At 35.8% G+C, this 21,376-nt stretch overlaps 2 protein-coding genes across 3 annotated transcripts; both read left to right on the top strand.

The window, feature by feature from the left end:
- Nucleotides 1-6,167: 6,167 nt before the first annotated feature.
- LOC122299464 (adenylate kinase 5, chloroplastic) lies at nucleotides 6,168-14,342 on the top strand. 2 transcript variants are annotated; one of them, XM_043109786.1, is made up of 19 exons: nucleotides 6,168-6,508; nucleotides 6,598-6,702; nucleotides 7,635-7,763; nucleotides 7,845-7,979; nucleotides 8,624-8,770; nucleotides 8,961-9,035; nucleotides 9,123-9,216; nucleotides 10,304-10,341; nucleotides 10,483-10,611; nucleotides 11,169-11,204; nucleotides 11,267-11,347; nucleotides 11,437-11,575; nucleotides 12,294-12,373; nucleotides 12,471-12,536; nucleotides 13,102-13,131; nucleotides 13,211-13,320; nucleotides 13,651-13,788; nucleotides 13,888-13,917; nucleotides 14,003-14,342. In XM_043109786.1, exons 1-19 carry the CDS (start codon nucleotides 6,278-6,280, stop codon nucleotides 14,025-14,027), a joined length of 1,818 nt encoding a protein of 605 aa, XP_042965720.1. In that variant the 5' UTR covers nucleotides 6,168-6,277; the 3' UTR covers nucleotides 14,028-14,342. The 2 variants fall into 2 exon arrangements, with proteins under 2 accessions (XP_042965720.1, XP_042965719.1); XM_043109785.1 differs by having other exon boundaries at nucleotides 6,169-6,508; nucleotides 10,304-10,356.
- A 3,981-nt stretch (nucleotides 14,343-18,323) lies between these two features.
- Nucleotides 18,324-21,367, top strand: LOC122299193 (sugar carrier protein A). Its single transcript, XM_043109250.1, has 4 exons — nucleotides 18,324-18,688; nucleotides 19,446-19,765; nucleotides 19,871-20,497; nucleotides 20,750-21,367. Exons 1-4 carry the CDS (start codon nucleotides 18,544-18,546, stop codon nucleotides 21,185-21,187), a joined length of 1,530 nt encoding a protein of 509 aa, XP_042965184.1. The 5' UTR covers nucleotides 18,324-18,543; the 3' UTR covers nucleotides 21,188-21,367.
- Nucleotides 21,368-21,376: the final 9 nt, after the last annotated feature.

Genomic DNA, 21,376 nt, shown 5'->3' with positions numbered 1-21,376 from the left:
GTTCAAGAGGCTTTGAAGTCCGGATATTACTAGGATAGAAAGGTAATTGACATACTTTTGCAACTGGACAATCGTAACAAGTAAAGTTCGAATCTTTGGAAAAATAAGGCAAACAGTTGGTGTTGAGGATGTGAGAAACAAGATTGAGTAAAGGGTGGCCCAATCGCTTGTGCCACTGTCCGAAGGGAACCATAATGCCGATATGTGCAGATGGACAGAAGGAAGGTGATGGTGGTGGAAATTGGTAGAGGCCATCACGAAGAGGTCTGCTGATGAGGAGCTTTCCTGTCAACTTGTCCTTGACCAAAAAATGGGTAGAATGAAATTCAAAAAAGTAGTGATTGTCAGTACAAATTTGAGAAATGGAAACAAGGTTTTTAGTGACTTCAGGAACATGAAGAAAATTAGATAGAGTAAAAGAAAAGGAGTGTGATTGGATGGAAGATTCACCAATGTTGCTGATAGGCAAGCCAATTCCGTTTCCCAAGCGAATCTGCTCAGGTCCATCATGTCGTTCTAATGAAATATTGAGATGAGAAAGATCATGAGTTATGTGGTGTGTTGCTGCAGAATCTGGATACCAAGAAGAATCGGGTATAGCAGAAGAAGTGGTGTAATTGGCTGAGAAGGAACGGGGAGGCTCATATTGGTAGGCACGATCAAAACGGTAGTGACATTGAAGTGCTACGTGACCTGGTTTGCTACAGACTTGGCATGTGGGTTTGTTCTGGGAGTAAGGTTGCGAGCTGGAAGAGGAAGTTTGAGGAAAATGGCCACGATTTTGGGAACCACAAGAGTGACCTCGTTGAAAACGATTTCCCCTGTAGGAAGATCTTCCTCTAGGATCACGAGGTCCAGAGGTAAGATGTGCAAAGGGTTCAAGAGAGTTTGAAAAATTTTTTGAGTTATGGAACATGTGATTTTCTTGTATGAGCAGAAGATGATATAACTCAATGGAAGTTATGGGATCTGTGCAAGTAGTGATTGAAGTTATGAAGTTTTCGTAGGCTGGACCGAGTCCATTTAAGAGATATGTGAAAAACTCTTTGTTGGAAAAGGGAGTACCAGTGGTGGTTAAAGTATCAGATAACAAACGGGCCTTACAATATTCTGAGATAGATTGATCACCACGGGAGAGGTTTGTGAGTTGGAATCTTATCTAAAATTCTTTTGCCTGAGAAAGGGAGCTGAACATGGAGTTAAGTAATTCCCATAGTTGACGAGAAGTGGTTGCAGACACAACATGCCCGATGATTGACTCAGACAAAGAAGAAAAAAGAAAGCTAAAGATTAGCTGGTCTGTGCGACGCCACGAGAGATATGCTGGGTTTGGTTTGGGAATAGAACCGGAGGATGTAGGAAGAGTGGTGGGAGGTGCAACCACAGTGCCATCAACATAAGAGAACAGATCTTGACCTCTAAGATAGGCCGAAATTTGAACTTTCCATACTAGATAATTTTTGGAATTAAGTTTAATGGTAACTATTTGAGAAAAAGAGGGAGAATGAATGGAAGGAGAAGGATCGATAGAGGAAGAAGGATCTGTTACTTCACTGGCCATGGTGAGGAGGATGGATCATGAGACTGCTAGTCAGCAGCTCTAATACCATAATAGAATAGAGTAAGAAAGAAGAACATGTAGGAATTCATTTGTATTTCCTCTACAATGTATTACAGTGTGCGAGACCCTCTCTTATATAGAAGCTGAAGAAAGGAATAAAAAACAAAGGAAGGAATATAATTCCGTTACAATATGTCAGAGAATCAAGGTATTTTTCTTCTTGAAGGTTCTGCGAGATCATTGTCCAAGTCACTTGCTGAGTCACATTTCTTGTGTGATGTGCTGCTTATGTTAATACATATCTATCCTTCAACATGAAAAACAAACGAGAAGTACTGAAGTTAACAGTGGTGGCCTTGGGTTACTATCAGCCAAGCAGATTTGGAATATAAATAGCCAAAACATGATGCATACATTCACATCAAATTTTTTTTTCGAAGTTTCCAATAAATAGTCATTGTAATTTCTTGTCAAAGTTTTTTTTAAGAGAACGTTACAAACGTGAGGAAATGTCAATTAGAATACAAACATTACATCAATTTGTAGGATTATTTTTAGATAATCTCTTTATGATTGTAGAGTCGTGAGAAAACAAAATAGTATTAAACTAAAACTAATTAAGAAGGTGGGGTTGTAGTCAAAGATTGGTCATTGACTTTGTAAAAAAAAAAAAATATAGCAAAATAGCTGAGAGATAGGAAAGTGAAAAGGCAGTGACTCCGGAGTACTGAGAAAGTTGGCAACATGTACGAAACTCTCGTAGCTAGGTTGCCCCTAAAGCAAACGTTTTCAATTGGACTATAATTTATATGGCTTTTAGCATAATTTTTTGCTCATGATAGGATCATGTTATAATATTTTGTGTCTTGTTATTATCCAGTTTGGGAAATGATAGTTTTGGATAGAGATAACAATTGCAGGGGATGTAATAATTATGCGAGTAAATCTAGTTGAGAAATGATTTAGTTATAACGAGGTTTCATAAAAATAAATTTATAAATTGACGTGACTTAATATGATATATTAAATTATAAAGTCATTTTTAATTTCTTTTAGCTGAGAATGATCGATCCTTATGATTCTTGAAATATAATTTTTGGAATAATATTCTGGAATATATAATTTTTTGGTACAATAGCATTCTTGAAGAGCATGGGGGGTATTTTGGATCATCTCTATATGTTTTTAACTCTACTCTGAAGATTTCTATAGGGTACTTTGAATCATCTCTGTATGCCATTGCATCAAATATAAGACTAGTGATTTCATTTTGTGTTTCCATTAATATATGCTGGTAATGAGGATGTTGATTTTGCTGTGACTGAAGGCTCGAACTTAAGTCTAGAGATAAAAACAGGGTAAAGAAGACTGCTAAGGGCAATGGTGAAGCAAGTGAGAATAATCAGAGTGGGAAAAAGGGTTCATGTGCTAATCAACCTGTGTCATTCGGATCGAGGGGTGCAATGCAATCACTTGCAGTTGAGAATACAACGGTTGATTCACAAGAGATAGACGAGCATGGTAAAAATAAAGGGATAGTTGGCTCAACAAGCTTTGGTTCATTTGAGGTGCACACTAAGGTTTTTGGATCAAGAATGAAGGCTAAAATAGGATTTGTTGAAGGTAGGAAAGGATGGTCAAGGTGTGGCAGAGATGATGATGAAAGATGATGGCAAAGATGGGATTGTCGAAGGCATGGAATTGGGCAGAAGTTGACAGGGATAGTGAATCCTCTGGTTGCTATCAGGTTACCAAAGTCTCGAGGATTGAGTGCCAAGGTCTAGGTCTAATACAAATTTATTGCAAAGTTCACTCGAATCTATTTCTAGTTCCTTGTAAATGAACTATTCATGGAAAATCATTTCATCATGATCAACATGCAAGATATCATATTTGTTGGTTTCATGTATTATATAATTTCGCTCTGTTCTCTCCATTCTCCAATTTGATGTGTAATAGTGTACTTATTCATAACTCTATCGCTCGTTTTGATGAATATTGGCAAATCAGAATTCTCTATAATTATCTATCCCAAACATCTTATGTATTAATTGAGAGAGAGAGAGAAGGGGGGACATATGTACTCTCATTCTCTCTCTCGTAATGAGAAAAAATGAAAAATATATGACATAACAAAAGCAAAAAAAGAAAGTTGAGCACTAAAAAAGTTTAGATTTCATGTGGCAATCGACATCTCTCAGTATGATCATATACTTGCAGGGTTTATATGTGCATTTTTTCTTTGTTTGTTTCATTTGGGCACGACCTATTATTTGTTATTCATTGGTGACTTTGCGAGGGTTGCAAAGGGAGCTTAAGCTCAAGAGTGTGATAGAGAAGAATGTTGCAACTGGTGAACAGTACTGATGGTGGTGGATAATCAAATAACAAAAAAAATTGTCTTTATTGCTTTTTGGTTTCACTCTAATCATCAATTCATATATAATGCATCTTTCAAGTTTTAATTTGAAGTGATGACTAATGAGGTAAACAGTCCTTGCAAAAGTTGTTGCTGAGATTGCCAACATTACCTCCATCAAATGCCACCCAAATCTCCATGGACTTGAGACTTCAATCTGGCAATCAGTGCTCCACTGTGATAAATACTAATCTAAGATAAGGAGAACATACCTCTCTAATAAAATATGCAAGCAAGCTTAGTTCTTTTAGCTTTAATTGAGCTAAGATCCAAGAATTATAACTAGTCAAATCGCAAAAACTTCATGTTGTCTCCATGTTCTCGCATATCGTCCAATAATGACAGCTTATGTTGAAAACTGAAAGTTTTAGCTAAAGTTGGGGCAATCATAGAAGGAGGTGATTGGAGCTGGCCTAGTGGGTCCTCTGAATGGCAGGAAATCATTAGTGCCATGCCTAGTGATTTAAAGCCCAACATTGCGATTAAAGATAGGGCGTAATACGCGAAGCAGCTGAGCGTCTTCGATCGCTATATTCTTGCAATAGCGAAGGCGTGGTTCATCCTCTAAAAGAGAGTAGATGCGAAGGTTCAGATCGAAGATCTTCGCGAGACGGCCCATGAATCCTTTTTTGTATCCCCCTGTTCCTCGGATACAATTCGATCCTTCTACGGCCAAATCTCAATTTGTGGAAAGCCTTCAATGGCTTCCTTATGAAACAAAGCTAGAAATGAGATTGGGCAGTATAGGATCGGCAAACAAGCGAATACAGATATGGAAGAAGGAGAAGTTACCCCCTTGAAAAACCCCGTGCACTACTAATGGGCAGGCAGTTGACGATCCCCTTTCCGCTTCTCTGGACTGAAATCCCTAAGAGGCTCTTCTCTTAGGTCCTTTTTTTTTTCAGTGCAACACAGGAAAGCGCCCTCTTTTTGTCATCCCTGCAGCTTTCCAGATTTTGTATGGAACGCATGGCGTAGTTAGGACCTTTCATGTTTGAGCCTTTGAAAAAACCAAACCCACCCCCTTATTTGAATAAGGCTGGAAAGAATGCCCGCCAAGTTTAGATAAGGTAATGCTTCTCCTATGAAGTACCAAGCAACCATTAAAAAAAAAAATTGATCCTTTTCCTTCTTCCCAACTATTTGAAGGATTTTTTAGAATCCATTTAGAGGAAAACTGTATTCCAAGTTCTTTTACTAGATTGGTCATTACTATATTTTTCTAGCTAAAAAGCAGCCATACTTATCAAATTATAAACTATATTACTACATACTCTATTTGTGTATGTGAGGGGAGTTATTCCCAAGGCCAGCCTGGGCCTAATGGGTTTAGGCCACGAGGTACAAGGAGGCTCAGAAGGACAAGAACAATGCCTGTCCTAGAGTCCCGATGGCTAGACATATTTAGGAATAAGACGCTCTTGACTAAAGACACGTCGCATTAAATGGGACGCGAAAGAAGGCATGCCACAGCTAGGGACAACGCCGCATTCATTGCTCAGGAGGGACCTGACACGCAACGACATGCTTTCGGGCGTGCTGATAGTCGGCACAACCTTGCCCTGACAACAAATTTGACCTAGCATAGACTAACACCCCCAATCCCTCTCTTAGGTCGAGCCCGAGCTTATTATAAGTACCCCCGTCCTCACTAAGGAAGAGGTTGGATCTTCTCTCCCTACTCTTTTTCTACACACACTTTGACATTTCAATCTCCAAACTCTATACCGAAAATACCTACTAATTTTAGTATCGGAGGTGCCCGCTCCACTCCTAAACTCTCATTTCTTCTTAATTTTAGTTTATTAGATTAGAATTTCATAGAGTTGCTGAGGCTGTGAAATAGACTTCAACAATGTATTTGGCTTTTACGAAAGGAAAAATTTAATTGTAAACATAATTACGCACTAATATGTGCATCAATCTAATGTGGTTGGTTAAAAAATAGATTTTATTAAAAAAAATATTAATTTAAATTTTAAATATAAAAAAATTAATATTAATATGTAAATTAGTATACGATTTTATTTTTACATAATTAAACTCTTTAAAAAACAAACTGAAATAACGAGATTATCTTTTATCGGCATTATACTTCTAAGATTTTAAATACACATGACTCAGTCTGAAATTTTAAATATTTAATTTTTATTTTAAAATTTCCTACCCTTATCGTCCAGTGCAGTGTCAGCCACCTGCAAACTCTCTCATTCTATTGACAGCCTCTCAAATCCTTTCACTTTTTCAAGTCTCTGACGCTTTGCCCGTAACCCGACTCTCTCTCTCTCTCAGCGACTATGTTTCCCACCTCCACATTCTCATCTCTTCACTCCACCAACGTCACTCCGACTCCCTCTCTCTCTTATCTCTCAACCTCCTCCCTTTCTTCTTCTTCTTCCACTTCTTCTTCTTCTTCTTCTCCTTCTAGCTCCCTTTCTCTTCTACAATCTTCTTGTCTCCATCGTCGTCATCTCCGCTCGTTCTGCGCCTTCGGAGACACCCAGTTGAGGATAGACCCGAAATCCAAAGTTGTTATCTTTTTCGTTCGTCATCAGCCAATATTAAGATTTGTTTGTTTCTATGGTTTCTTTTGGCTCATGACGTGTTTCTTTGCTAGGGACTGAAGGTGACTTGTTCCGTGGGCAGCGAGCCGCTGAAGGTGATGATATCGGGTGCACCGGCATCGGGCAAAGGAACTCAGTGTGAGTTGATTGTCCAGAAGGTAACCATTGGGAGTTTGTATGTGATTCGATAATCTTTCTGAAAACATGCTGTGCTTAATATTACAGATTAATTCTTGTATAAGTAATTGTTAAAAGCAATAAGTTCAAGTTGGTTTTCTGAAGTGGTCATTTGCTGGAAGTCGTATAGATTTATCAAATGTAATATAATGTTCTCCAACGGCGCGTACAGTGTGTGAATTTTCACCAAATATGTATAATGTAAACCCGCAGTCTGTGTACGAATTCTCTTATCGACGTTGTCGTGTTGGTCTTCTTGTTGTTGTTGTGGTTGCTCTTTTCCCAAATTCAGATGGCTTCTTGGGAAACTTCAAACCCACATCTCTCTACCATTAATTAACAAATTGACAAGAAGCCATTTGAATTAGAAAAAAAAAAAAAACAGAGATCGTAAATTCGTTATTTATTTATTTTTTTTTCTTGGAGTGTGTGGGGCTTGTGAAATGTATTTATACATCATCTCCGAAAGAAGTTTGCATATATGATGACAAGTTAGTGACTCTAACTGGTGATCGGTAAATCCCATTTTCTGGAGTACGTTGGATGCCTGGGTACCTTTGGAGTGATACACGGTCGGCAGAAATGCATAGCTGACTGAGTTTGAACCTCTTGTTAGGGAAAGCTGTGTAACGGGTGTTCTTGATGAAGAGGTGTCTGAAGAAAGAAATGGAAACTTTTTGCTGAAAAACCTGAGTGGTAATATTGTTTTCTCCATTTGGTCCTTAAAAGATAATTAGCTAATCTGAAAAATAATTGGCAAATTACGAAGAAGTTTCTCTTGTGATGAATATTCATGTTTGTCATAGAATTACTTCCGTTGCATCATCTTAGAAGTGCATCTTGGGCTTTAGTAGCTGAATGTAATTTTTTGTTACTCACATTCATGCATGCCTCCTTTGTCTTGGTTCTTCAGTTTGGATTGGTGCACATATCAACTGGGGATCTTTTAAGAGCTGAAGTATCGTCTGGGACTGAAATTGGGAATAAAGCAAAAGAATTCATGAATGCTGGCCGTTTAGTTCCAGATGAAATTGTGACGGCTGTACTGAATTTTCTGACTCACTAAGTTTTTTATTCTTTTTATTTCTCATAGGGTTTAAAATACCAATGATTTGCTTTGTAGATGGTCATGACACGATTATCGCGTCAAGATGCAAAAGAAAAAGGGTGGCTTCTAGATGGGTATCCAAGGAGCTTTTCACAAGCACAAAGTCTGGAAGAACTAAAAATCAGGCCAGATGTTTATATCGTATTAGACGTATGTGAGTCACATGTTTATCCCATTTTTCTCATATATAGATGATCATCTCCATTTGCTTGCCTTTCTTACCTTCAGCAAGGTGAATTTACTTAGCTGAAAGACTTTCTGCCATATTGGCCATCATAGACTTCTGCAGAAGAAGTAAAGTTTTTTGTTGTCCTAGACTCCTAAATTGCTTGAAAACTTTCAACAAAAAAGCTTGCTAGACGTACCCCATTCATAACGTATCTTTCTTGGTAAGTTTCTATTATGGTGACTTTTGGTATTTGTGCATTTTTCTTTTCTTTATTGAGATTTGGAAAAAGGTTATGTGTATAGGTTAATGTTTTGCATCCAATTACTTGGGTTTTTATGTTATTCTTAATTTTTTATTTTATATGCACATGGTTTCATATGGATACCAGATGTGGTAGAAGTTACAGGACATCCTTTTTTATACTACGACGAAATATCTTGCATTCTGTATCAGCTTTTATTAACGATGAACTATGCTTTTATATTAATGTTCTGCTTGTCTAGCACCCTTACCTGTTGACGCACAATAGTATCTTCTACAATCTTTGATAAGCTCATTTTCTGTTGTGCTAACATAAGCATATATCTATCAAATTGCCTTTTACATATATGTTTTTGAAACTCAGGTTCCTGATGAAATTCTGGTCAACAGATGCATTGGTAGAAGGCTAGACCCTGTAACAGGGAAGATTTACCATCTAAAAAACTTCCCTCCAGAGACTGAGGAAATTAAATCTAGACTTGTTATTCGTCGTGACGATACTGAGGAAAAAGTATGGTTCCAACTTTTCATTTTTATGTCTTTTTTGCTCTGTCATCTGTACACTGTCATTATATCTAATCTGTGACTTATGGTATAAGCTGGAACACTACTTTTTATCTTTTCAACGTTATTTTCTGAGTTTGTTTCTCTACCACCTAACTTGTGTATGCCTTTTTTTTTTAAATAAAAAAATATTTTAGGTGAAGTCACGTCTAGAAATATACAAGAAAAATGCAGAAGCAATCTCATCCACGTACTCGAACATAGTGAAGAAGGTATCTACAAACATTTTCTTTTGTTCCTAGCTATATGAATCTCGGCCAGTGATATTTATATGTACCATTCTCTCTTGCATGACACAGATTAATGGAAATCGTCCAAAAGAAGAAATTTTCAAAGAAATAGAATCGTTGCTTTTGCAAGTGCAGAAAGACAGAGTAAAGATGATGAAGCCAGGTAAAGATTCCAGGACATAAAGTGTTATTTTTGTGTTTACTGGTCTAATCTTTAATGCAAATCAACTTATAGCTAATGTTTTAGAAGTAGATTTCCCCCAAAGGGTTAGGAATTCCAGTAACATAGACATGACATGAGCCAGGTATAAGAAGATTCCATAAACATCAAAACAATCCAAATTCATAAAATTCATAGAGTAGCACTTATTGAACAATCATAGTCTTTTATAAAACCAAGTCTCAATCTCATCTTCATTAGCTAAGCTTTGACATGTGGACCTGGCATCATACTCTGTCACCTAGGATGGCTAACAGTTAAAAAACAAACACGAGTGGAATACTTAGTTAGCGATTACATCACATGGTAAAAGTTATAATATCACAAGTCTTTTCATGTTAAAAAGAACTGACTCACTTATGGTACCCAACTAAGATTAGTATGATGTTCTCTTTCCTCCTCTAACAAGAATTTTGTAAAGCAAGCTCACAATGCAGTAGACAGTGATCCATTGTTTACCATTCTTCTTGCACATACAATACCAATTAATAACTAGAATGCCTCACTTCCTTATTTTATCCAGGGTAAGAATCCTCCCCAAAGCCGCTGTCCAAACAAAGAAATTCACCCTAGGTGGAGCCTTATTCCTTCAAATAAGCTTCCAAGGGAAAGAGGTCTTATCATGAGCACATAGGAAATTGTAGAAAGACTTTACAGTGAATACTCTTCTTTCCTAGATGGGCCCCAAACCGTTTTATCTTCACCATTACTTCCCACCCGACTCAAATACAATTGATCAAAAAGTGACAAGAAGTAACCCACCTCTTAGACATTAGCCTCCCGGTGTAGTGTGTAAGCATTCATATATAAGTTCATATTTAAAAGTGATATTCCCTAAATATTTCCAGCAACTTTCCTAAATAGGTGTTACCTTTTATATACCATCTTGTGTACTTGGGTGATGCCTCTTCATATCAATATAATTGTTTACTCATATAAAATAAATAAATAAATAAAATTCCAGCAACTGATGTTTAATATGAACTTTGACTTCAGTTATGAACATAATATGCTTCATTCTTTGTACCAGGGAATATAATACCTGAAATTAAGAACAAGAAGAATCAGGTATATGGAGGCCAGGTAGAGTTTCTACGATTTAAAGTTAATAATGATTGTTTAATGTAGATAGGTTTAACTTTCACATAAAGCTTCATTTTATAATCTCTTCTGTGCTTCTTTTCTTATGTTACTTTAGCCTTTATATAGGATAACTGGAGAGGAATTCCTACTAAATTGAATAACATTCCTCACTCAAGGGAAATTAGGAAATATTTCTATACCGATGTGCTAGAAGCAACCCAAAGAGCTATTAATGATGGAAGAACTCGACTAAAGGTTTGGCATTGGTTCTATTTTTGCATTGGAGAATAACTTATGTGATAGATCATTGATATGTGTTTATTTTTCATGGTACAACTGCTTTACATTTCAGGATTATGTGTTGATTTTCATGCACTGCACTCTTTTCCATTTGTTTTTCAATAAATATACACAAATGCATTTTGAAATTATGAACTTGGATCTGCATGCTTGGTGGAAACTATATATATGTAATAACTTGTATTCCCTGCACCCCCTCATGCAGCAGTAATTTCTAAGAATTCAGGGATATGTCTATAACTACTTCAGTCAATCTGATTTATCTTGTAAATTTATTTTGACATGGTTTTAGGAAGCTTATGGGTTTGTTTACCGATAAAAAAAGGGGAAGGTTAATGGTATGAGGTGCATCAGGTTCAGATAAGTTAAAATAAAAGGGTTTATAGACCAGTGACGTTCAAATTAATCTACACTAAATACTCTATTTTTCCTAAGCAGATTTACTGCTTGTAAAGATGTCTCTCCCAATGAACCGAATTTATCTTGTTTAATTTCTCTTTTAAAATGGACAGGTGGAGATCAATATTCCAGAGCTGAACCCAGAAATGGTAAGGGACTTTTTCCTTGATTTACCATGTCTTTCTGGATTTAACAATATTTTATGGTACAGGATGTTTATCGAATTGGTACTTTGATGGAACTTGTTCGAGTTCTTGCCCTTTCGTTTGCTGATGATGGAAAACATGTCAAGGTGGTTTTATCCTGGTCGCTATATGGATTTTCCATTCCAAAATATTATGAAGCGAGCATTGTGTTTATTCAGTTCTCTAAACCTTTCAGGTTTGTGTGCAAGGATCTATGGGGGAAGGTGCACTAATTGGAATGCCATTGCAGCTTGCTGGTACTCGACAGATCCTAGAGTTTATGGATTGGGGTGATTATGGTGCTATGGGGAACTTTATCAAGATTGGGTCTGTAGGTATAAAACTGAACAGAAGATGATGTTTGGTTTACGATGAAAGTTTTTGGTTTTATCCATCAACTTTGTGATATTGCACCTGTAGATTGATATTCCGTGTAAAGCCAACTATTCTCATACGGTAGCAGCACATGCTGTCTTCTTTAAGCACCAACTTGAAGCTTATATTAGGTCAACGGTATGCCTGTCATGCATATGGCTTTGTGTTGGCAGAGATGCAAGTTGTAACCCATGTCATCGCCACGGCAGCAGAGTTGGTTGTGAAGAACCACCACAATTGCTAATACTTCTACTTTGTATCTATAAGAACTTCATTCTATTACCTATAAAAAAGAAAGTCATTCTAATTTTTTTTATTTTAGCAATTTCAGTACACACTAGAGGTATTGCTACAAAGATAGTAACTTAACAGGAAAAAAGATGAAAGGTTGATAAGTGGTAGTGCTTATGTAAAGAAATATTTTACAATCTGTTCCTTTTTTTGAATGATTAATATGTCACAGAATATTTTGCATGAAGGCATCGGAAACAAGATATGCTATATCTGCCATCCCTCTTTGAATCCCGTTGTGTATGACTAACTGCATGGATTTTGATTTCCTTTGTTCACACGACAATTTTGTTAACAAATTACAACTATTTCTTATCTATAAGGTATTCATTTGGTTAACAAATTAATATTATGTTATATTCATAAGGTTTTCATTTTCAACTGCAGGGTCCAAAGAGGTTGATGAGCAAGATGACATTTTTGTCATAGTGGCTCCTCAGAATGCTGTTGGCAATTGTATTATTGACGTGAGGAACTTGGAAGCAAATCTTCTGCTATGACTTTTTAGGGATTGTCATATTAGTTTTTATTCTGCATTTAGTAGCCTTGAGGTTTGATTTGCAGGACCTAAAAGCTATGACTGATGCTGCTGGGAACCGGCCAGTTATTCTTATCAATCCTAGGCTCAAGGTTCAGTTCCGTTTATAACTTCAGCTGATATCTCTATAATGGACTGGTTATGTGTTATATAGCATGTGATCACTCTGTGATGCATCAACAAATACATAGGTTTTTCTGTAAATTTCAGAACAATGTTGATGTAAGTGAGATAATGAACTCTGTTTCTTAACCCAAAGTTCATGACCTTCAGGTGCTATATATTTTCTTTTATCAAATCAAGTTTTTTAATGCTACCTTTACAGTTATTGCATAGATAGCACTAATAGTGACCTCAGGCCTTGTGCCTGGGATACTTTTTAATCAGATCATATCTTCAAGTGCTACTAGAAAAACCTTCAAGAAAGCTGACTCTAATTTCCTGAAATCGTATGGGGAAACTCATATTGAATTGTTAGATCCACTGGGTTGCATGCATTTAGATCAGGCATTCAAGTTCTGTGAAATCTTCGCCAATGTAGTCTTTTCTGGCTTACAATTATGCTTTTGCTGCTAGCCTGCAACCTACGTTTTCAAAGAATTTTCTGCAGATCCTTATTTATTTTTGTGACTGATATATAAATTTCCTTGAATTCAGGATTTACCTGGTTCCAGTGGTGTTATGCAAGTAAGTAACAATCCCATGAGTTGACATATCTAAATTACTATTAACCTTTCAATTTATACCTTTTTCATATCTCTTACAGACAATGGGCCGGGACAAGAGATTGGAGTATGCTGCATCATTCGAGAATTGCTATTTCTTTCGGCTTCTCTATTATGCAGGAACCCAGTATCCAATTATGGGTGCTCTTAGGTAGAGATACCTTGAGTTTACTGCTTTTCATAAGTCAGCAAGCTTTTGATCATCCTTATTTTGTCTGGTTGTAATTTTTTATTGGGCGTGATGGCTTTGTTCATAATTTTAAAAGATGGTCTATTCCTATGTTACCATCAACATTTATCCCAGTTGTACTTGAATATTTAAACTTTAAATTAAGCACTTTAGGTTTAATCGACACGTGATCATGAAAATTAAAGATGAATGAGTTGACTTTATCTAAAATTTTTATTTATAAAATTCAAATTTCTATTTTCTGAAACACTGCTATGAAAAGTGCTAAGGAGTCTCACCACATTGTTTCAGGATGTCTTTCCCCTATCGTTATGAATTGTATAAGAGGGTTGATGAACCATCTGGAAAGGAGAAGTATGTCATCTTGTCTACATTTCCTGAAAGGCCAGACACTGATGAAGTTAATGATGCCTTCCTGGGAAAACCAAGGTAATTCCCATTTAACTGCCATGCAATAGAAACCTTTATTTTTCTCATTTCAAAAACCATTATCATGATTGAACCAATTCATTTCATTGACAAATGCAGAAACAAAACCAAGGAAGCATCAGGAATTTGGTAAGAAACATTCATCTTCTTGATATTTCTAGTTTTTACTTTTTGTTATTGCCAAATTTATTGATATATCATTTGCTTGTTGTAGGGGCTTCTTGAGTGGTATATTTTGAGTAGAAAGGTGGTGGTATATATATATATATATATATATATATGATTAAAAAATATATTGTGCTCTTATGCTACCTCCACTCGGTAATTGTTGAGTTCCATATATTTTGATCCTTGCAGAATCTAGTTGTACATTTGGTTTTAGAAAGGCAGTAGTATTACTAGAAGCATAAATTACATGTTCATATGACACGGCCAGTGCCAAGGTTTGAGAATCCAAGAAATGCTGTAAAAGGAAGTATTTTGCAAAAACTCTTTCTGATGTATGCTTGTTTAGTTTAATTCCAAAGCCTTCCCTGGAGGCCCTGCTTTGGTGAGGATGTATGCCATAAAAAAAGAAAAGAAAAGAGAGAGATACTCTTATTGGTTTGTACACTTGATGATTTCTTTATTTGTAATATAACAATCAAGCAATGTAAATAAAATTACCAGGAAATATCAGGTTATATAACTAATAAATCTAAGGATGTCAGTCCAACCATCACAAGCCAATTGAAAATGAAAATTGGTTACCAATAAGATAAGATAATAGTCTTAAACTAATTTAATCTGCCCAGTAAGGTTCCTAAGTGAGCTGTTGATGATTGTATTAAAAAAAAATATTATTTTTAAGAATAATATATGGTTGAAAATTATATTGTGCCAATAGAGATAGAGAACTCTTCAACTTGGTGATTAGATCTTAAAAATAAAAAATAAAAAATAAAATAAAATCTATATCCCTTAAGGAAAATCTTATCAAGCATTAAAACAAAGTCCAACTTTAAATTGAAGGGCATGGATGAAGGACCAAATTTTCCTTAATTAGCTTGATTAAGTTAAATATTGCCATTTGCAAGGGGGTCTCTTTCCATAGATATAACAAGTCCAACTCCCTCTAAATGATCATAGAAACTAGAGGCAATATTGGAGCCAAACCTAGGACTATGGATCCTACACAATGTCAACAGGCAATTGAAGAAAAGTGGTAACATATACAAAATAGTAAATACATTCGAAGCCCCATTAATTCCTAGCTAGCTTGGATCAAACAATATATAGGTACAATTCCTCATTTTTATTTATTATATTTTTTATAGGCAAATAATTTTATTTTAAAATTCCAATGTATAAAAGGTGGGGTTGGAACCCTATAATCGCCCCAATAATATTCAAATATAGGTGTTGAATAGTAAAAATAATGTATATTTGATAAAAGAAAAAAATAACAAAAATTAAAAAAAAAAAAATGTAGTGTGTGAAGGCTATGTAGCTTTTTTCTAAACTATGTGATGGAAGCCCCACTCTCACTTACTTGTGTTTGGCGTGTTGGATGATTAGATCTAGGGTTTTTTGCTTATTGGTTGGTTAGATCTAAGGTTACCTCAAGGCAACATGAATATCCAAGTTGGATGGTTGGTGAAAATCAAGATGTTAAGGCTAACACTTGACGCTCAAAAGAATTGAAGAGAAAATTCTCATTCATTGAATAACATAATATAATTTTTAAAATAATAATGCAAGCAAACTATAAATAGGAATTCTCAACTAGGGTTGGCGCCACATGCTTTCCCATTTCTTTTCTAGATCTAGATTTAGATCTCACTCTTGATCTACTCCTTAGTTTTAGGAATCTTAACTTTAAAGAAACAATATCAAATGCCTAAAATAAAGGAAATAAACTAGAAAATAACATAAACATATTAAAAATAAATAAATTTCTAAATAAAAGGATTATGGCCGGCCACCGCCATGAATGATGCTTCCACCCTTATTTTTTAGGAACTTGTTATCTTGTCATGAAACTCCTTTAGTTGCACTTGCCTTGGACACCCATCGCCTCACCACCCAAGCCATACATGCAACTCAATGCAACTCTCCTCTCTTTGGCACGCCTAACCCTCTTAGACTCTTAGTGGTATTGCGAATGGCTCTTATCAGATCTCCATTAATGTGACATGGTCCAAGAGAGGGATTAAGGTAATTTTTGTTGGCAGTCCCATAGAAATTGCTCAAAACATTTCCTGAAGAGACACTTTGGTTTTGAAGATCCGATCCAGGCTATATATATATATATATCTATTATAAAAAGTGTTTATTATACATGAACATTTTTTAAATTTTTATTGTGTATTTACATTTTTATCCCTGAATTGTTTTTACTTTTAAATTAAAACTATCAGAAGCAGAAAGTCAAGTGGTTAGCTAGGTGGCCCCCACTAAGGAAATATTTTACATGTCAATGGGATAAGGTTGAAGCAAATCTTGAATTTAGATGTTGTGGTCCACCCGATCGGGAATTTCGGATGTTGCATCCATCGTTGTTATTTTTCCATCTTTTTTATTTTAATTTTTTTTTTAATTATTTTATTGATATAGTGTGTTTAAGTTATTATTTATTTAAGAAATATATATAATTAATTAATGGTTTTGTAAGCTCAAATATACCCACAAATTCAAAAAGTAATTTTCCAAAAAATAAATGATATTTTGAGACACATTAATCTCGTTTTGTTGATGGCTTTACTAATATATTAGAAATGGCATTTCTAACTTAATTAGTAAAGTCAAGTTTTTGGCCTTATCGTCACTACAATGCCGAGTTGAAGGCTGAAAAAGATTTAATATAATCCTTTCAAAAAAATAAAAATAAAAGATTCAATATAATGTGTTACGTTAATAAATATAATTAATAGGGACAAAATCTAAAAGATAAATAATATTTATACTCATAAAATGTATAAGTGATGTAAATTTTTCTTTAAAAAAAAAAAAGTAAATAAAGAACTTACAAGAAAATTTTAGTTTATTATTCATAATTAATATCAAATCACCAATTGTCATAATTCATCTATAAAATATAATTTATTTTTCATCCCCTACCCCATTTATTAAAAAAACATATTGTACTTAGCTCGACGATCGGATCACTGATAATCTTTTCATTGTGTCAAGCCATCGGATAATTCTTTGATTTTATAATAGTGAAATCCTAATTCATGTACTTTAATTAAACAATCAACTAGACATACGTGCCTTCGTCACGTAACATCTTTTACTAGTAAATATATATATATATATATATATTCTGACTAACCTATGAGACAAATACATGCACCTGAATGGATCATTAATCGTTGCAACCCCACACGCACTAAGTTGATGCTACAGCTCGAATATCTTCTCTCTCTCTCTCTCTCTCATTTACCACATATTCAATGCCAATAGGAGTAACACACAAGCAATATATATCTATTATCTATAGGAGGAACCATATCCTTCTGTTCTCTGATCTTTTGTTTGAATATTTGAAAACTTATCTTTTGATGTATAACGTGAAAACATATTTTATTTTGTTTATTCATCATATTCAACGTTTGTGGTGCATGCGTACACTATATATGCATTTATTTATTTACGCTGAAAAGATCATCTCTCTTTTACATTATTAATTCCGTGGGAGAGTGGACTAGTGTGCTGGTAAATCTCAGCTGTACATCTGCTCAGTGAAAAGAGAAAAATCTTTAAAAAAAAAAGATAACTTCCCATTGACTTCGACTCTGGATCTGCCTGTCTGCGCTGTTCCTTGAACCATGGATCTTTAGCAATGTAATTCACAAAGCCACTTGGTGGGCCATTGCAGATTGACTAAGCATTAAAAGCAGAAAAAATACATCAGCTGGTTTAAAAACTAAAAGATAAGAATCTGATATAAGACAAACAGATTCAGCCACGTCAAGCAGACTCGCACTCCAACTTGCATATATCTACACATGGCGATCATGCAATTACTCCATCGTACAAATTTGGATAACAAGTGTATGGGTGTAAGTAAACAGAATAGTTTGCGTCCCAAAAACGATTCAGATAGACCCAAGAAATTCAAACACTCTTCCGTGCCACTCGTACTTCACTTGTATCATATATAGTTTCCGTATGCTAAAAGATGGAAAATGGTTCAGATTTTGCCACCTAAATAATTATTTTCTGCAATGAATTAAAGAAAATAGCTATAATTAATTTCAAACCCCATTTCAGACTTCCTTTTCATATATATATATATATATATATAATGCATATTAAAAAAAAATGCTTTAAATGTCAAGGCTATGACTATGAGGGTCATGAGTATTGTAACAAGTGGCGATGACACACAGATTTATCTTAAAAGATATTAGTCCTTATCGATATTCTCAACAAATGTATGTGCGGAATATTAAATTATTTTTGTAATAACAGGTATAATAAATTTAGCAATACTTGCTTTTCGGTGGAATATAGTAATTATGATGCAATGTTTGTCTTTGTCAACCAAATTAATAATAGGGGGTTGTGTTTCAATTCTTACACCAGCTATACACTCGAAGAAGTCTTTTTATCGACAAGATTTGAGTCGGGGAGTTGCTTCTGTACACACCAGTGCAAACTTTACAACAAGTGTAGCAGAGCGACTAATAGTCATTACTCGAGGGTGAAGATCAGTTGGCTGTGTTTTCCTTCATATTGGTGACATCTGAGAAGAAGATAACGTTTTTGGAGATGGCAGGCGGATCTTTTGGTCCGGCTGGTGTGGCCAAAGAGAGAGCTGAACAGTACCAAGGAAGGGTCACTATTTATGTGATCATTGCCTGCACCGTCGCTGCTGTTGGTGGCTCAATTTTCGGCTATGATATTGGAATTTCAGGTACTTCAATTTCCTGAGTCCAAAGTTTCAACAGATTTTCCACCTGTTGGAACTTTGGCGAATAATATAACAAAGATTTTCGTGGAAAAGAAATTTTTGCTGTGTGGCAATATTGAATCAAAACGTGAACAGCGAAAAGTTCAGCTGTCGCAAGAAATTTATGTGGGTTGCATGTGGAAGAAAAGCAGCAGCCATGGCACAAATTGGTACCATAGTGTACAAATAATAAACCCTCCTTGATATGTAAATTAGTAATATAGTCTTTTAAGAGGCTGCTTTCCTTTGGACAAAAAGAGTTTTTGATACCAGTTTCCCAAAAATTTGCTTCCTATTTGAAATATAGCCAGGATAGCCACCACACAATTCATACCTGATTTCTGTTCTAACAATCAGCCAACATAGAGAGGCTTAGACATGTTCACAAAGTTCTTGAGTCCTATTACCAAGCTATGACGCTCTAATATATTGGCACCTGTGTTATTTAAGTTCTCTTTCCTTTTTATTATTGTTTTCCAGTGGAACGAAGTGGTAATCAACATATATAGAAGCTAAGAAATTTAACGAGTTCATACTATACTCCAGCCTTCATTTGGTATTTCGTGAAAAACATCAATCAACAAACAAAAAGACTGTGAAAGAATAAAGAAAGAATGACCAGGAAAATTCTGTTACTCAGATGATCTACTTGGGTGAGCCTGCCTGTGAGAGAGTGTGCCTGTGTTCTTACTAGTGACAAAATGCTATTTTGTGTCAACAGGGGGAGTGACATCGATGGATGCATTTCTTGAAAAGTTCTTCCATACCGTTTATATAAAGAAACAACATGCGCATGAAAACAACTACTGCAAGTACAACAACCAAGGGCTTTCAGCGTTTACATCTTCTTTGTATCTTGCTGGTTTGGTTTCATCTCTGGTGGCTTCTCCTGTTACAAGAAAGTATGGACGTCGGGCGAGTATAGTCTGTGGTGGGATCAGTTTTCTTGTCGGAGCTACCCTAAATGCAGCTGCCGCAAATATGGCAATGCTTCTTTTGGGTCGAATCATGCTTGGTGTTGGCATTGGATTTGGAAACCAGGTATCCTGTTTCGCCTACCTTTTTCAAGTGTTAGATTCATCAGAAAATAAATGAATTTATGGTTTCTGTATCTGAGAACACACGACTTTTATGTTTGTCATGAAGGCAGTTCCACTATATTTATCAGAGATGGCGCCGACACATCTTCGAGGTGGCCTGAACATGTTGTTTCAGTTGGCAACTACACTAGGGATTTTTACAGCAAACATGATCAATTATGGAACACAAAAGCTTCAACCTTGGGGATGGAGGCTCTCTCTGGGCTTGGCTGCTTTTCCAGCCTTTTTAATGACGGTGGGAGGACTACTTCTTCCTGAGACACCTAACTGCTTAATCGAGCAAGGACGAAAAGAAAAAGGTAGAAAAGTTCTTGAAAAAATTAGGGGAACTAAAAATGTGGATGCAGAGTTTGAAGACATGGCTGATGCAAGTGAGCTTTCAAACTCTATAAAACATCCCTTTCGTAACATCCTTGATAAAAAGTACAGACCACAATTAGTAATGGCATTCTTCATGCCGACGTTCCAGATCCTCACGGGCATAAATTCAATTCTTTTCTATGCTCCGGTGCTATTCCAGAGTATGGGGTTTAAAGGCAATGCTGCTCTCTACTCCTCAGCTTTGACTGGGGCAGTTCTTGCTTCATCTACACTGATTTCTATTGCAACAGTAGATAGATTGGGTCGAAGGCCTTTGCTTATAAGTGGAGGAATCCAAATGGTTACATGCCAGGTAAAAGATCTTTAACACTCTTAAGTTAGATCCAGGAGAAGTCAATTAAAAACTGACAACAGATATTCCAATTGCAATCATTTTTATGTTGCTTCCCAGAACATGGATTTGGCATTATTCCCCTTCAGTATAAAATATGCTTTAATCCAGCATAGCTATTGTAAAAGAAGCATGAGCATTTTCTCAACTGATAAGAGGATCTTGTTTTCCACTGTTATTTCCATTTTAATGTTATTTGTGTATGTGAAACAGGTCATAGTAGCCATAATCTTGGGGGTGAAGTTCGGAAACAATCAAGAACTGTCAAAAGGTTACTCAATACTGGTGGTGTTCGTCATTTGCCTCTTTGTCCTAGCTTTTGGATGGTCATGGGGTCCTCTTGGCTGGACAGTGCCAAGTGAGATATTCCCTCTAGAAATTCGATCAGCTGGACAAAGCATCACTGTTTCTGTAAATCTTCTATTCACGTTCATAATAGCCCAGTCTTTCCTCTCCCTTCTTTGTGCACTCAAATTTGGTATCTTCCTCTTCTTTGCTGCCTGGATTACCATCATGACCATATTTGTTTACATCTTCCTACCCGAAACCAAAGGAGTTCCCATTGAAGAGATGTTATTCCTGTGGAGAAAGCACTGGTTCTGGAAGAGGATAGTGCCTGGAGAGGTGGAAGGTGTGGAAAGCAATGAATGATAGGCAAAGCAATTCAAGGGAGCAAGGTGAAAGTCTCCGAGTAAGCTTATTATCATAGAGCAGAAAAGCAAGAAGTCTGTACCATTAATGATTTCTGTATACACAAACAAATCACCAGCCATATTGAACATGATTTATAATGTGTGTTGTTGCCATATTATGAGAAACCATTTATCAGCAGGATTCCTT

The sequence above is a fragment of the Carya illinoinensis genome, chromosome 16 (genome assembly GCF_018687715.1).
Source record: "Carya illinoinensis cultivar Pawnee chromosome 16, C.illinoinensisPawnee_v1, whole genome shotgun sequence".
Taxonomy (NCBI): domain Eukaryota; kingdom Viridiplantae; phylum Streptophyta; class Magnoliopsida; order Fagales; family Juglandaceae; genus Carya; species Carya illinoinensis.
This window is presented reverse-complemented; position numbering and strand designations above follow the sequence as displayed.

Excerpts from the sequence above, each read along its gene's own strand:
- LOC122299464 (XM_043109785.1), top strand. The coding sequence starts at position 6,278 with ATGTTTCCCACCTCCACATTCTCATCTCTTCACTCCACCAACGTCACT. Across the intron at positions 7,764-7,844 it reads CAGATGAAATTGTGACGGCT|ATGGTCATGACACGATTATC; the intron begins GTACTGAATTTT and ends TTTGCTTTGTAG. Across the intron at positions 13,321-13,650 it reads CCAATTATGGGTGCTCTTAG|GATGTCTTTCCCCTATCGTT; the intron begins GTAGAGATACCT and ends ACATTGTTTCAG.
- LOC122299193 (XM_043109250.1), top strand. The coding sequence starts at position 18,544 with ATGGCAGGCGGATCTTTTGGTCCGGCTGGTGTGGCCAAAGAGAGAGCT. Across the intron at positions 18,689-19,445 it reads CTATGATATTGGAATTTCAG|GGGGAGTGACATCGATGGAT; the intron begins GTACTTCAATTT and ends TTGTGTCAACAG. Across the intron at positions 19,766-19,870 it reads GCATTGGATTTGGAAACCAG|GCAGTTCCACTATATTTATC; the intron begins GTATCCTGTTTC and ends TTTGTCATGAAG.